At 44.5% G+C, this 15,672-nt stretch overlaps 1 protein-coding gene across 1 annotated transcript in view; it reads right to left on the reverse strand.

The window, feature by feature from the left end:
• Window positions 1–8,447: 8,447 nt before the first annotated feature.
• Window positions 8,448–15,672, reverse strand: part of LOC139766706 (uncharacterized) — a 93,281-nt gene continuing 86,056 nt past the window's right edge. Inside the window, exon 7 of the mRNA XM_071695626.1 lies at window positions 8,448–14,312. Within this exon, the coding sequence (XP_071551727.1) occupies window positions 14,197–14,312 (116 nt within the window). The 3' untranslated portion in view covers window positions 8,448–14,196. The remainder of the gene's footprint in view (window positions 14,313–15,672) is intronic.

Below are 15,672 nucleotides of genomic sequence, written 5' to 3' on the forward strand. Positions count from 1 at the left end.
CAGTTTTGTCTCTTTTTTTTCGAAACGGGTAGAGATGATTGCTCGAAGCTTCATTCTTACACAAATCACCCAACATGGCACTACGAATTCGACAATTTTGGAGTGTGATTCAAATGAGCTAGAGGTGATTGAACTTTATATGAATCAGTTCCAATCCATAGAAAATTGAATCAATAAAAAGAAGAAGGCTCACAACTGTACTCTAGAGAATGATAATTGAAATAAGACCTGGAGTTGGTGTGAATCGTTGATGGATTGAGAATGAGACTCACGACGGTGTCTCGAACCACTGTGCGATGAAGCTCTCGAGGATGAGACGCGCGCAGGATGTTGGCAGAAATGAGGTTTGGAGATCGTTTCCGACTGGTGACACAGTAGGAAATCCTTGCTTGGACTTTCCACAGTGAGGGAGACAAGGTCTGCAGTAGTTTGACCATTGGCGCAGAAAACTGTATGTGGCCTTTCTGATCCCTGGATATATATCTTTATATCTATCTATCTATCTATCTATCTATCTATATATATATATATATATATATATATATATATATATATATATATATATATATATATATATACTCATCCAAATGAAGGAAGTTAAAAGGCAAGAAGAATCTGACTTCAAAAGCATCAGAAAATTCCTTTTTGAAATTCTCTAAATTATAATACAATTCACCTTACAATGATCAAAGTTCTTACATAATTCAGTGTGTATCGCACTTTAGAATCTAACCGAAGTTCATAAGCTTGAAAGCCCGGGCAGTCCAGCTGTCTAACAAAAGTATTAAACTCTTAGAAAAAAAAGTTTTAAAAGTGATGCAAGGACTGGAGGAGGATGAAATTCAGAGAATGTGAGACATGCCTCTCTCTCTCTCTCTCTCTCTCTCTCTCTCTCTCTCTCTCTCTCTCTCTCTCTCTCTCTCTCTCTCTCTCTCTCTCTCTCTCTCTCTCTAACCTCGCTAACAGGCAACATGAAAATTGTAAGTTTACTCTAAATGGCTCTTGAAATCTCACGTTGACGCTATATTCCTCCCTCCACTTCGTTACCGTTGACTTGAAGCTACAGAGCTTAATTAACTTTTCTTCCTTGACATTAACGCTGGAGCAAATGCTGCATTGAATGCTTGCTAGTTACATTCAGAATTCACTGGAATGACACCGAACATGTAGAGGGATTAAGGTCTTACCAAGAATTACATGTGCCTTAACACAGATATTTTCCTGTTTATACACAACAGAAGAGTGGCCATGAACACTAGGGGACCCTGGCCATGAACACTAGGGGACCCTGGCCATGGACACTGGGGGACCCTGGCCATGAACACTAGGGGACCCTCGCCATGAACACTGGGGGACCCTGGCCATGAACGCTAGGGGACCCTGGCCATGAACACTAGGAGACTTTGGCCACGAAGTAAAGTCACGATTTCCTCTCAGATCAACCAGACTGTTGTTATTGGAGGTCTCGACGTGGCTCTCTCTCTCTCTCTCTCTCTCTCTCTCTCTCTCTCTCTCTCTCTCTCTCTCTCTCTCTCTCTCTCTCTCTCTCTCTCTCTCTCTCTCCCTCAGGTCTCGAGATGCCTTTTTGTTGGACAAAACGAATCATCCGCCGGACCGTGGGATGGCACGCAGTTGTTTGTCTGTTGACAGTCAAATTCCCCTGAGTGGTGCTGCTGTCTGTTGACTGTGTCAGCTTCACCAAGGCCTGACGCCGGCCCATGTCCTCTGGCGGACAGTATAGAAGTGTGGGGAATGATGAAGAAGAAAGCCTCCCTTCTCAATCTATCAAACCTTGTTAACATTTTGGTCCATGTAGATGTATGGTTATAATGACCCTCAGTGTTTACATTGCTAGTAGAAATCTTGTATGCAGGATTAACTTTGATAAGATTCCTTTTACCTTATCAAAAATATAAGAAATACGTATTTGCATGTTTTTTTAACGTGACCAAAATCCCAGAATAATAATTATCACATATAAAAAAGTTCAAATTATTTGGGGCTGGCTTGTGTGTATCATCAAGTAAAGCAGGGAGAAATGTTACATCAGTTTAGACAACTCTTGCAAATTGATAACAGACCAGGATCATTCAGTTTTCGTGTGTGTGTGTGTGTGTGTGTGTGTGTGTGTGTGTGTGTGTGTATAAGGGCGATTCTGAGCGGCAATAGTGGTGTAACCAAGATGATCCAGGACCTTTAAACGTTAATCTGATTCCAGGACATATGCTGTTTAGAAAAAAATATGAAATCTGCTATCTGAAAAGAATTCTGCAATCCAGTGAATGCCCTTCTCTAAACATCCAGTTAGAGTTACGATCGTAATGATTGTCAACTGTGACCTGCAGATATTCCATGGTTTTTGTCTATTTTATATATCATTAGAATATTACGTGTTAAGTAAGTGCCAAAAAATTGATTCAGTATTGTCTTATGAGATTTTTTCACCATTGTAATGTTTACTTTCTTAAGAGAATGTAAGATATGAAGGTGTTTCAATGCTTCATTCTAGAGACGAGAGAAGCCCTCCATTCTAAGCTGTTCCGAGCAGATTACAAAGCATTTTATAAAGTTGTTCAAAAGCTTCATTCTAGAGACGAACCATGCTCCACATCCGGAGGCACTCTGAACTAGATCATTACAGAACAGTTAGCATTAAGCCTCAACACTGTGAGGAGACTTTGAGAATGAACAGCAAAGTGAACCATCCGAGCCAACACCGTTTCGAACATCTGAGCCACGAGGGAAACGAGACAACTGCTTCACGTCTGTATCGAAAAGTAAACGAGCCACCAGATGAAAAATGGCATCGTAAAACAAGTACCGATAACAAGCCAGCCATGAAATACTGTATTGTATGGAACGAAACATGGAACACAAATAATATAGATATCTAAACCCAATGCGTTTTCTACGACCAATAGGGGGCCCAGACCCAAACGAAAATAAATTCGGAGCTTTTCAGGCGCGATGGAAGCACGTTTTCAAACCATTAGTTACGGGTTCACCCACGAGGTGGCACTCATTCCCGTGTTATCCTCAGGACGCCCCAGTTGCCGTTCTGGGCAGTGTGTCGGCTCAGCGCAAGCTGTTGAGAACATTCCTTGGCCCTTGATGCACCGCGAAAAGTGAGAATTACATTATTAACGTGGATTTATGGAGGAGCGACCAAATCCCTGACATAGAAGGGAGTCTAGGTAGGGAAGACACGGCTCCAGCTTCCAGTATGCGACGAAATGGTTACATTGTCTTGGTATTTACCAGGCAATAGGCCGTTCTCGTAATGACACAGCTTTGCCAGCAGTGGTTTTTCAGTCGCAATGTAACCTTGAACAGGTGGAGTCCGGTAACACTTTTTATGATTATATATATATATATATATATATATATATATATATATATATATATATATATATATATATATATGTGTGTGTGTGTGTGTGTCTGTGAGTTAGATGAACGAGAAAGTTTAGTTTGACGATCAAGATATACAACAGTTGTTTAGCACTGAATCATTATATAAGTCACCTGCATTAAATACATATTCCTTGCAATTTAAAACAAGTCAAATCCTTACGCTCAGACATTATTAATCCTTGGCATAAAATGTTGCTCATTTTAATCATCATGGGGAAAATAGAGGCAACGTGTAATTTTGTATCTCTTTACCGCTCTGAATATGCAAATAGGGCGAGTGATTAGCAGAGTTTCTACACATCTTTGATCCCGTAATGTTCAAACATAAACTGGTTTCTCTTTGTTTATAGACATCATATATATATATATGTATATATATATATATATATATATATATATATATATATATATATATATATATATATATATATATATTCCTATGAGTCCACGAGGAAAATGAAACGCGAAAAGTTCCCAAGTGCACTTTCGTGTAATAATCACATCATCAGGGGAGACACAAGAGAGGAATATAACAGTCAATTGATATACATCGAAGAGACGAAGCTAGGACGCCATTTGGTAAACATGTGACTCATAGGAATATCTTGATCACGCGCAAAATTGTGATCCTTTCCAATATATATATATATATATATATATATATATATATATATTATATATATATTCCTATGAGTCCAAGGGGAAAATGAAACACGATAAGTTCCCATGTGCACTTTCGTGTAATAATCACATCATCAGGGGAGATGCAAGAGAGAAATATAACAGTCAGTTGATATACATCGAAGAGACGAAGCTAGGACGCCATTTGGTAAAGATGTTTACCAAATGGCGTCCTAGCTTCGTCTCTTACATTTATAGTTGTTGGATTCAGTATTTAGCGATGGTAGAGACAATGTAGTATTACTGGAAGGCAGGAGCAGTCTCGCCTGCGATGAACTTCTGGTATTACGCAAGTGTAGGTGGCCATCAGACCACAGCTTCGTGATCAGATTTATGCAGGACATAGATATCAAAGTTGCTGGTGATCCCACGTGTACTTGGTGGGAGAAGAGGATGTGGGTGTTGGCAGTTGGGTGGATGATGGGTGGCTGGCAGGGCTGTTTGCTGGATGACTGGTAAGGATGGTTGATGGCTGGCTGGCAAGGGGGGTTGCTGGATGACTGGTAAGGATGGTTGATGGCTGGCTGGCAAGGTGGGTTGCTGGATGATTGGTAGGGTTGGTTGATGGATGACTGGCAGGGATGGTTGATGAGTGGCTGGCAGGGCTGTTTGCTGGATGGCTGGTAGGGTTGGTTGCTGGATGGCTGGTAGGGTTGGTTGCTAGATGGCTGGTAGGGATGGTTGCTGGATGATTGGCACGGATGGTAAGGTTGCTGGATGACTGGTAGGGCTGGTTGATAAGTGACTGGTAGGGGAGGTTGTTGGCTGATAATGATGATAATTATGAAATAACAGAATATTTAAGTTACAGAAGATAAAAGATAGGGTGTAAAAGAAATTTTGATGATTTGGAAAGGTTGTGGCATTTGTCTGGTAAGATGTTTAAAAAAATAATGAACACCTTACGAAAATGTTATTGAAACATATGGGGCTATAAAACGCTGTTGGTTGTGGAATAAGACTTTACCACACTTTGAGGGAAAGTGGGAGAGAAAGACTGGCATGATCTTTGAACGCAGTGGAAAACGTGTTCTTCAGTAAAGGAGGGAAGGGAACATTTACAACGTTAAGCGATGAGGGTAGTACAAAGGGAGAGTGTAAGTGGGATAATGTGATTCTGGAGGGAGAGAGAGAGAGAGAGAGAGAGAGAGAGAGAGAGAGAGAGAGAGAGAGAGAGAGAGAGAGAGAGAGGAACATGTAGTAGCTACCAAGAGCTTTTGGATTACTTGATTACAAGCACAGCAGGTTGTAGATATATATCTGTTGAACACGAAAGAGGGAAGTGGTTTAAAGGTGAGGCTCTCTCTCTCTCTCTCTCTCTCTCTCTCTCTCTCTCTCTCTCTCTCTCTCTCTCTCTCTCTCTCTCTCTCACTGCAACTGACACTTGCAAGTTACAAAAACAGGGTTCGACTTCACTTTTCGTCTCGGTGTGTGTGTGTGTGTGTGTGTGCGTCGTGTGTGTGTGTGTGTGTGTGTGTGTGTGTGTGTGTGTGTGTGTGTTGTCGTTTAGCCCTCCTTCCTTGACTCGTCTGTCGAAAAAAAAAAATTAAAAAAGAGAAAGATTCAGAAGATCGAGATGAATCTTCCCGCAGGTGTAAAATCAGAGTGAGTACAGCGGTGTCGATTGGTTTCGAAGGCCTGAGTCACCCTCGGAAAAAAAATGTAAGCAGGACATGTCGAGTATCCAGTGTAGGAAAAACAAGAGGAAGATGGTTCGTCAGGCTTGTGTATGTGTGGAGACGAGACTTCAGAAGCTAGAGATGAGATAGGCGACGAAGAAGTGAATACAAGGATTAGCAGCTTCTTAGGAGAAGTTATGAGATGAAAACATGAGATATGAGAGAAGTCTAGAGATACTGTTATGAGCGCATGTGTGTGTGTGTGTGTGTGTGTGTGTGTGTGTGTCAGTGGATGCGTAGAGGAGGTAGAATGTGTGGGTTGAGGATGAGACAAATGGGATAGAAAGAGGACATGATTGCTGTAAACAGATATTGCAAAGATATTTTCGAAAAACGGTAAGGATAGTTCAGTAGGTGGATAGATATGAATAGACGAATAAACACACACACACACACACACACACACACACACACACACACACACACACACACACACACACACACACAGAGCTGCAGAAAGTGTAATAAAAGCGGCAACAAATACCAGGAAATACCTGCGTCTCTCGACCGCTTTATTCAGCGACAAATCTCTCTCTCTCTCTCTCTCTCTCTCTCTCTCTCTCTCTCTCTCTCTCTCTGTCTCTCTCTCTCTCTCTCTCTCTCTCTCTCTCTGTTATCCTTTGTTCTCGGGAGTTCATCCTCGTGTTGGTATCGTCTTGTGTTCAGCAGTGGAAGGGTAAGGGATGTAATCATGGATGTCGTCTGTTTATATCGTTTATTTCTGTCTTTCTCTCTGGGTAGCGTCTCGGTCATCATGCTTTTTTTTTTTTGTTGGTTCTCTTCTCTAGTTCCTTGTATTTGATGTGGACGCTCTACGGAAGGTCCCTCAAGCTCACAATTTTCTTTTTGAGTATCTTTGAGGCCCATCGGGTACCATGGTACGACCCTCGAGCACGACCCTTGGGCATGGAGGAGTGAGACCGTTTTTGACCTTTGACTCCCAAGGGTCAGGTTTAGAGAAAGCAGGACATCAACGACCATACACAAGGATTGTAATTTCGTATATAGGGGGTCGTACCATCTTGCTCAAGGGTCGTACCATCTTGCTCAAGGGTCGTACCATCTTGCTCAAGGGTCGTACCATCTTGCTCAAGGGTCGTACCATCTTGCTCGAGGGTCGTACCATCTTGCTCGAGGGTCGTGCCGTCTATGGCTTTACAGGATTGGATTTTTACCGATATTAATGAAGCATCATTGGCCCCTCCACCTTCCCACACCTCGCCATATTCTATACACCTTTTCGCCGTTCAAACACTTGACGTTTCTGTAAAAAAAAAGTCTTAAGTATCCAGAAGGGGGAAGACTGCATGAAGATTGTACTAAAAGGGAATTAAATTCGCCCCAGTGGAAAGAAATCTGACGTCAAAAGACAGTTTTACGATCAAGGTAGACTGAAAGGAGTTTTAAGGTAGCCTTTGAAGGAAGTTTTAAGGTAGCCTTTGAAGGAAGTTTTAAGGTAGCCTTTGAAGGAAGTTTTAAGGTAGCCTTTGAAGGAAGTTTTAAGGTAGCCTTTGAAGAAAGTTTTACGGTAGCCTTTGAAGGAAGTTTTTGAGTAACCTTTTAAGGAAGTCTTAAGCTAACATTTGAAGGAACCTTTATGGTAACCTTTGAGAAAAGTTTTAAACTAACCTTTGAAGGAAGTTTTAAGGTAACCTCTAAAGGAGGTTTTAAGGTAACCTGTTAAGGAAGTTTTAAGCTAAACTTTGAAGGACGTTTTAAGCTAACCTTCAAGAAAGAAGGGGAGGTTCTCTGTGGTCTTAAGTGATGAAAAATAAATGTTCTGGTTTTAAAAGCCAGGCCTCCTCTACCCTCAAGAGACCTAGCAACTCTCTCTTCTCTCTGTGGCCCCATACCATTTCCACGTCTTCGGCCAGCGATCCTCACCTACCCGGGTAACTTAGCCGCTGTGTAATTTCTTTTTCTCTCTCTTTCTTTTCTGACTCCCTTCTCTAGTCCTAGCAAATTCTTTTTCATTTTAATTTTTTTTTTTTGTGGTCCACTTTTTCGTCTAAGACCCTTCTCCTCCCACCACCTAATCCTATCTTGTCTTGTTCTCTTCAGTCTCAAACCCTGCTACCGTCCTTTGCTCATAAATGATGCTGGGTGAGAACAGGGTGATCGGAATTGAGAGAGAGAGAGAGAGAGAGGACGAAGAGCGAGGGAGGTAAATCATTAAACAAAACCTTCCCAATACTCTGTAATATTTTTTTTGAAACGAAGCTCATATAATTTATTGCTTCCTCGAGCGACTCTTTTCTTTTTCTTTTATGAGGCTTTCTTAGCATAGCTTTTTTCCCTCCATTCTGAATACACACACTCTAAAGGACCAGATGTCTGCTACACACTTTAACGAACCAGATAGATAATGGCAACGCACTTTTGGATGGATCAGATGTTATCCACGCACTTTTGGAGGATCAGATGTTATCCACGCACTTTTAAAGGATCAGATACTATCCACAGACTTTAGTGGACTGAGTATTTCCCACACAGTTTCAAAGGAACAAATATTTCCTAGTCTATAAAAGACCTGATATACCCCACACACTTTCAGAGGGCTATATATTTCCCACAGTTTAAAGAACCAGATATTTCCCACACAAATATTTTGAAAGGATTGTGTAATTCCCCCACATAGTTAAGAGGATTCTGTCAGTAGATAGAAACACATCATAACACACACTGTGCTTTATTTCTGACATATAAATTTCGAATATAACACAAATTACATTATGTTATGGCTGTACAGGGAGAGAATACTTAGACTGGGTGCCCACCTTTCTTGGTGACCTGATTGGTGACTGCCTGACTTGGTATAGTCCAAGGCTGAGGGTGGTATGGTGACGACTGCCCATTGGGTGTGGTGTCAGTTTTCAAGATGCCTGGTGACTGAAGCCCCCAACCTGGTGCCCACGATTGGTGATATGATTGGAGTACATCCACCTGGTGCCCAATACTGTTGATGTGATTGGTGATTTAACCAATTGGTGCCCTATGATTGGTGAAGTGTATTGCGATTAGCCACCGGGTATACAAGTTTGGTGATCTGCTTGATTAGCCTTCCTAGTGCTCATGATTAGCCTTCAACCACCGATTTACATTATGTTATAGATAGGTTTTGCCATTCTTTTTATAGCAGCCATAATGGCATGGGCAAAACATACTCTTATGATGGTCATTTCGTGTGCAAGAAAACGTGAAGCTTATTAGAAAGAGAATGTAAGATTGATTTGAGTTCCCCAGGCGCTTGTAGACCCAAAACTTAAAGGTAAAAAAGGTTATATGACAAAGGAAAGACAAAAGAAGGAAGAGACTCCCACAGCTTCGCTCTTCGGAGGAGAGAGGTGGGTCTCTTAATGGTCAGTCCTCGTGTGGCCGGTCTCCGCAAAGAAACTGTAGGAAGCAGCGTTCGTTTGCGTAACGACGATCCAGGTCTTAGTGAATGGTACAAATGTAAGACAGCTCACGAGATGGAAAGGACCATATGGCTGTAATAAAGAAGGTGACAGAGGAACAGATGATAAGGCGGATGGATTTCGATTACACAGATTAAGAAGAGAGATTGAGGGATAAATCACCCTGGAATACATGAGCTGTACTCCACAGTGGAACTAATAAAACATCAGTTCATGAAGAAAATAATTCTGCCACTTGTATAACATCCACAGATTTTTGAAAAACAAATTTTGTAATGGTCATATTTTGATGGGTTTCTCGGATAAAGTAGGGGAGACATCGTCCCAGACCTATTTTATGTAATCGCTGGATTGAATTATAGAGCTCTTGAAATTTTTATTAGATGGAAATGAGTGTAATTTAAAAGGAGATGTTGGTAGGAATTGGGTTTTTACACCATCAAATCTTGCCACGTTACCCCTACTTCCCTCTGAGATGCTGCACAGGACAGAACCAAGAGAGTAGATATGTTCAGTTCGAGAAAAAGAACGACTATTTTCGGGTGGTCAGAAGGAGAAGGCGAGAGTTAAACTGAAGTAAGTAGAGTGGAATCATCAACGTAAGAGTGAACAGTGATAAGAGGTTGAAGTAGGAACTTCAATTTCCAGCAGAGAATGAGGGTAGAGAATAAGACAAAACCTGGTGCACATAACTGGTGACATGTTTGGTAATTATCCAACCCGGTGCTCATGTGGTGCTCATTGGCTAAGCCAAAACGAGAGCCTTGGGGGAAATAGTGGGTAACTAACCCATTTTTTCAATGAGTAAAAAACGCGAACTTTAATCCCATGAATACAGAGTTACGACCATTAAACATGACGGTACGACTCTCGTATTTCGTGCGTGTCGTGCCCTTTGACCTCATCCTTAGGGATCAGGTCCAAGGTCAGGCCATTAAAGCCCAAGGTTCGTTCCCTGGTGTTCCGAGGTCGTACCGTCGTGCTCAAGGGTAGTACCTTGGGTTTCAGAGGTCGCACCGTCTTGATCAAGGGTCGTACCATCGTGTTCAGCAGTTGTACCGTCGTGCTCAAGGGTAGTGCCTTGGCTTTCAGAGGTCGTACCGGTCGTGATCAAGGGTCGTACCATCGTGTTCAGCCGTCGTACCGTCGTGATCAAGGGTCGCATCATGTAGAGTTCAAGTGTTTAAAGATAAACATTACAGATCACACATGACGATGTGTATGTAGATGGAAGTGTATATGGTTAGAAATTTATGTGTATGTTAAACAGTCTTGAAATGCGAGCTTTGTTAGGAAGTCCCACCGTCCCTTACGGCCTGCATAACTGGCATCTCCAGGCACCCAGCATAATGCAATATAATGCCTGTCACACGCCTGTCATGCAGCATGACAGTTGAGGTAACCTAATTCATTGACAGTTTGACTGCGAGTGCGTAGTGCGAGGGAATGTGTGCGTGTGTGTAGATGTCGGGGGGTGCTGCTGCTGCAAAGAGTGCGAGTCTGTAGAGTGCGTGATGTATAAGTTCAAGGTGTTGTTGTGAACGAGTGCGTTGGTGGTATTCAACGAAAGTACAGACGTAATTGCGTTGGTAACACGCACCAAGGGTGCTGGGGGGTGAGTACGAATGAGTGCGTTAGACGTACCTAGAGTGCGTGGTGGGAGCGAGTGCGTTGCCGTGTGCACAACACACCCCCAAAACCTTTTAGGGTTTAAGACGTAATTCATTTTGCTCGACGCCGGCCCGCTGGACGTGTTGGCTGAGGACAAGCTTGCTCAAGTGCAGACAAATATTGACTCGCTGTTCCTCTTAAGTCAATACTCCTATTTGTACATCTCTTTTTAACAGGGAAAAAGAAAATCTCTATAGAAGAAAAAGAAAAACCCGTAAAGGAACTACTTAGTAAAATAGTGCAATTGTCGATGAACAGTAATGCCAGTTAGAAACCTGGGGTGAATGTGATTACAAAGTCATGACATGCTTAAGTCTGTAAGCCAACTGTAGGTTGAACGCTTCGTCTGCGGGGTACGCTGTCGCCATGAAAAAATGGCATTCGTCTTTTTACACTTGGGAGTCTATACAGGAGTGTGTGTGTGTGTGTGTGTGTGTGTGTGTGTGTGTGTGTGTGTGTGTTGGGGGGGAGGGGGGAATGATTATCTATTTATACTGTCGTACTTTACGGGGGGGGGGGGGGGGGGGGGGAGTTTAACACCCGTGGGGGCCCCATACCATTGTGTGTGTGTGTGTGTGTTTGTGTAGTTCGTGGGCTGCCATGGTGGAGGATGACGATGGTAGTGGTGTGCAGCCATCGTTGTGGGCTGCCACGGTGGTGGGTTGCCATGGCGATAGGCTGCGAAGGTGGTGGGCTCCAACGGTGGTGGGTGACCGTGGTAGTTGGCTTCCACGGTGTGATGGGTCGTCATTGTGGTGGGCTGCCATGGCGATGGGCTTCCACGGTGGTCGGTCACCAGTGTGGTGGGCTGCCCTGGTTCTGGATGACATCCGTGGTGGGCTGCCATGATGGTGGACTGCTATGGTGGTGGGCTACCGTGTCGTTGGGCTACCATGGTGGTGGTAGACTACCATGATGGTGGGCTGCACTGACGGTGGGCTTCCATGGTGGTGGTAGACTACCATGATGGTGGGCTGCACTGACGGTGGGCTACCATGGTAGTGGTGGGCTGTCATGATGGTGGGCTACCATGGTGTTGGGCTGCACTGACGATAGGCTGCCATGGTAATGGTGGGCTGACGTGGTGATGGGCTCCCATGGTGGTGGGCTGCCATGGTGGTGGGCTGCCATGGTGGTGAGCCACCATTACAGTGGGCGGCCCAGGTAGTTTTTGGGCGGCTGGGCGAGTGAGTGGGAACAATAACCCGCTATACAAGATGATCATATAATACATAGTTACCTAACCCGTCCAGCCGCCCGTAGAGCCATCAGAACCATAGGCTCTCAATAGATTAACGTCCTTACACGCAACGCTTCCCTGGACTTGGATCCTTCTCGCACGGAGCATCGGCCATTATAAAGAGATGCCACAAAGACCACCTCAACACACGGTTTGCCAAGGGTAATTCTACCACCCTTTGGGGTATGGAGTCACCCTGAATACAGCGGCCACCTGCCCACAACGACTCCAGTATGTGAAGGGAGTGGATGGGTGGGTGGGTGGCTACCAGCCACGTCCTGTAGTTTGGCAACGAGTTATCTTATGTACAAGAAGCGAGGAGTTCAGGAGAGAGAGAGAGAGAGAGAGAGAGAGAGAGAGAGAGAGAGAGAGAGAGAGAGAGAGAGAGAGGAGAGAGAGCGAGAGTGTCTGTCACTCACTTGCTGTTTGATGCTAGTGTTGTGTCACTCACTCGTAGGGTTGCCGCCCTTATCGGCGATCGATTTTCCTCGCAGAATATTATTATTTTTTCTTTGTGTGGGAATTGAGAAAGCAAAAGCGCGATACTCACTCTTTCACACGTCCAGATTAGAGAGGTGTGTTCCTCTGTTTCATATTTACAATTTTACAATCTTTGTTTGTGGCATTCGCGGCCACAGAAGTCTTTTGGCTTAAGGAATCACCGCACTCAAACAGCAATAATTTTCCCGTCCATATTAAATGTATATAAAAATGTATCACATCAATTACAGCAAGACAAAGATTTTTCATATTTCCTCTTCCTCTCCCACGCGAGATGTCACTTCCACAACACGTCTCCTGGCGTAGTCTGAAGTTCGAGAGTGTTTCTCTTAACACGAAGCCTTGACCAGTGATTCGAGGTTCGTAACGTTTGGTATTGGCTTACATTCGAATAAATACAATAATGATACAATATATACACATACATCAGGGAATATGTCTGTTCATAGTCATGGTATCAATATATATATATATATATATCATTCAGACTCGATCAATCGTGTCAGGCACCCCCACTTACTATCAGCGTGACCGAAGGGGTTCACTTTGAGTCACCACGGGGATATGTCAGCACCATTTGTAGTGAATCAGCTTCGAAAGGTGTTCGAGCTTGATCCATGGAATCGGACACGCCTGGTTTTGGTCATAAAGTGTCAAAACCCTCCTCAGCGACCTTCTGAGAATCGACTGAACTTCGAGCTCCAGCCTCAAGGCCAGAATGTCACCAATGTAACAGTTTCCCCGAGAGATCCAGGCGTCACACGGGAGAGAGAAGCCATTTCTTGGCTCTTTGTGCTGGTACACACACACACACACACTGGTGGACTGGGTCATGAGAAGTTCGAGAACGGCCTGGCTTAGCTTCTGAGACTGGCTTTGTTGCTAGTGTGGTTCGACCAGCTCAGAACCAACGGCGCTCGACCAGCTCAGAAGCAACGGCGCTGGTGTGCTTTGACCAGCTCAGAACCAACGGCGTTGGTGTGGTTCGACCAGCTCAGAACCAACGGTGCTGGTGTGGGTTGACCAGCTCAGAACCAGTGTCGACCCTCGAGGTTTGCGCTTTCAGTGTAGCCTATGGAGTTCCAGCTTCGGTTTAGAGACCCTCCTCTGTTCGAAGCGTTTCATCTATCAACACTTCTGGCCTCGGCTAAAGCTCGATTTATGGCTTTATTTCTGACCAAGGCTTCAGACCTGAAAAAGACTTTTTGTCTCATGAAGTTATATCATAAGCAAGGCTCTTCAGGATTCATAATAGACTTATGATATAGGGCTTCAGTTCCAGACTTAAAACTGGCTCAGAATTTTCGAATCCATGAGTTGGATTTCGCCTCGATGAACGGAAGACGATGGGAATTAATTCCTCGGATTACTATGTGAAGCTTCGAGACTCAGTCCGATACGGTGAATGCTCTTCCCTCTATTTCTGCTGATGTAAGAACACTGGAACTGAAGATCCTGCAAGCACAAATAAGGAGCACTGAGACTCACTAACACCTGAATCAAGGCTTTTTTTTTATAAGAACCTCCGACATCTAGCCCCTATCATGAGGGCTTGGATTCTGGGTGCGTGGGGGTGTGTGGAGTCGTGGCTGTGTTACGACTGGAGGGTGAAGCAAGCGAGGATTAACGCCAGCATTGGCAGGAGCACACGTCTGCTGTTGTCTTGCCTCCCAGCACCTCTGTTGGTCTGCATGGCCGCCTGGTACTCGCCTGTCAGGAATACACACAGAGAGACCAGGGGTTAGCATGCATGGTGGATACGGGCGAGACATGGAACATTAGTTGGAAGAAATGGTTGTTAGATTTTAGATATCTGAAAGATGATTATCAATCAAAACGTGTTAGACAGACATTTTTTTTCTCAAATACACACACACACACACACACACACACACACACACACACACACACACACACACACACACACACACACATACATATATGTATATACTTTAAGAACAATGTCCCAGTCACACAGCAGCAACGTACAGCCTCATTCCCTCAAATTGCAGAGCTGAGCCCGTCCGTCCCTCGCGGCCGCCGTACTGCTAGCTCTACACCTCTCTCTCTCTCTCTCTCTCTCTCTCTCTCTCTCTCTCTCTCTCTCTCTCTCTCTCTCTCTCTCTCTCTCTCTCTCTCTTGTCTCAGCCCACCACCTCCACCAGAGGTCTGCTTGGCTTCTTCCTCCCCCTCTTGAATGCCTGCCCTTCACACACACACACACACACACACACACACACACACACACACACACACACACACACACACACACACACACACACGTCTCCATCCTCCTCTTCCTTAGCCCAAGTGCCATAAGTCTTCCCATTCTCCAGACGGCTCAACACACTCTAGCCCCCGCTCTCTCCCAACACACTCTTTTTCTTCCCCCCTCCCCCCTCTTCTTTTTTCCCCCTCCTCCTCCTCCTCCTACAACTTTTGCCTCTCCCGCACCTCTTCCCCCCCCCTCTCCCCCCGCGCCCAACCTCGTCTAGGGGACTGAGCAACCGCGGTCCCAAGAGTGACGTACGAGACATGTAACTCTCTCACACAGCCACACACACGCAAAAAAGAAGAAATAAAATGCGAGCATCTCCCGTGGTGGGTTTAGTAGAGTCCTTGTTGCCTCGTCGCAGACTCCCACCTGCCTCATAATCTACCCCCCTCACCCCCACCACATCCTCTACCCTCCTCCTCCTCCTCCTCCTCCTCCTCCTCCAAGAAGAAGAAGAAGAACGAGGACGACGGGGCTTTGTTATTGGCCTGACTCGACAGTGACGTTCATCGCCCCTATTGGTGAGGCGGTTCGGGGTGTCCTAACTTCACCATCTAGTTCGTCTGTAGCATCGGCTGATTCTTGTTTACATGATAGTGGAAATGTAGCCATCCTGTAGGAGACTGCATGTCACCACACTCAATCTATATCATGATTATTCATCACTATTTATATGAGTTAAACTTGTACTGCATTCGCGGTCAGGAATCAAAGAGTGAGCGGTAGCGTTATACAAAGTCGTACAGACAGCATAGAGGCGGGGGGACCTCCTCCTCCAAGCTGCTCATGACTACA

The sequence above is a fragment of the Panulirus ornatus genome, chromosome 58, assembly GCF_036320965.1.
Source record: "Panulirus ornatus isolate Po-2019 chromosome 58, ASM3632096v1, whole genome shotgun sequence".
NCBI classification, from domain to species: Eukaryota; Metazoa; Arthropoda; class Malacostraca; order Decapoda; family Palinuridae; genus Panulirus; species Panulirus ornatus.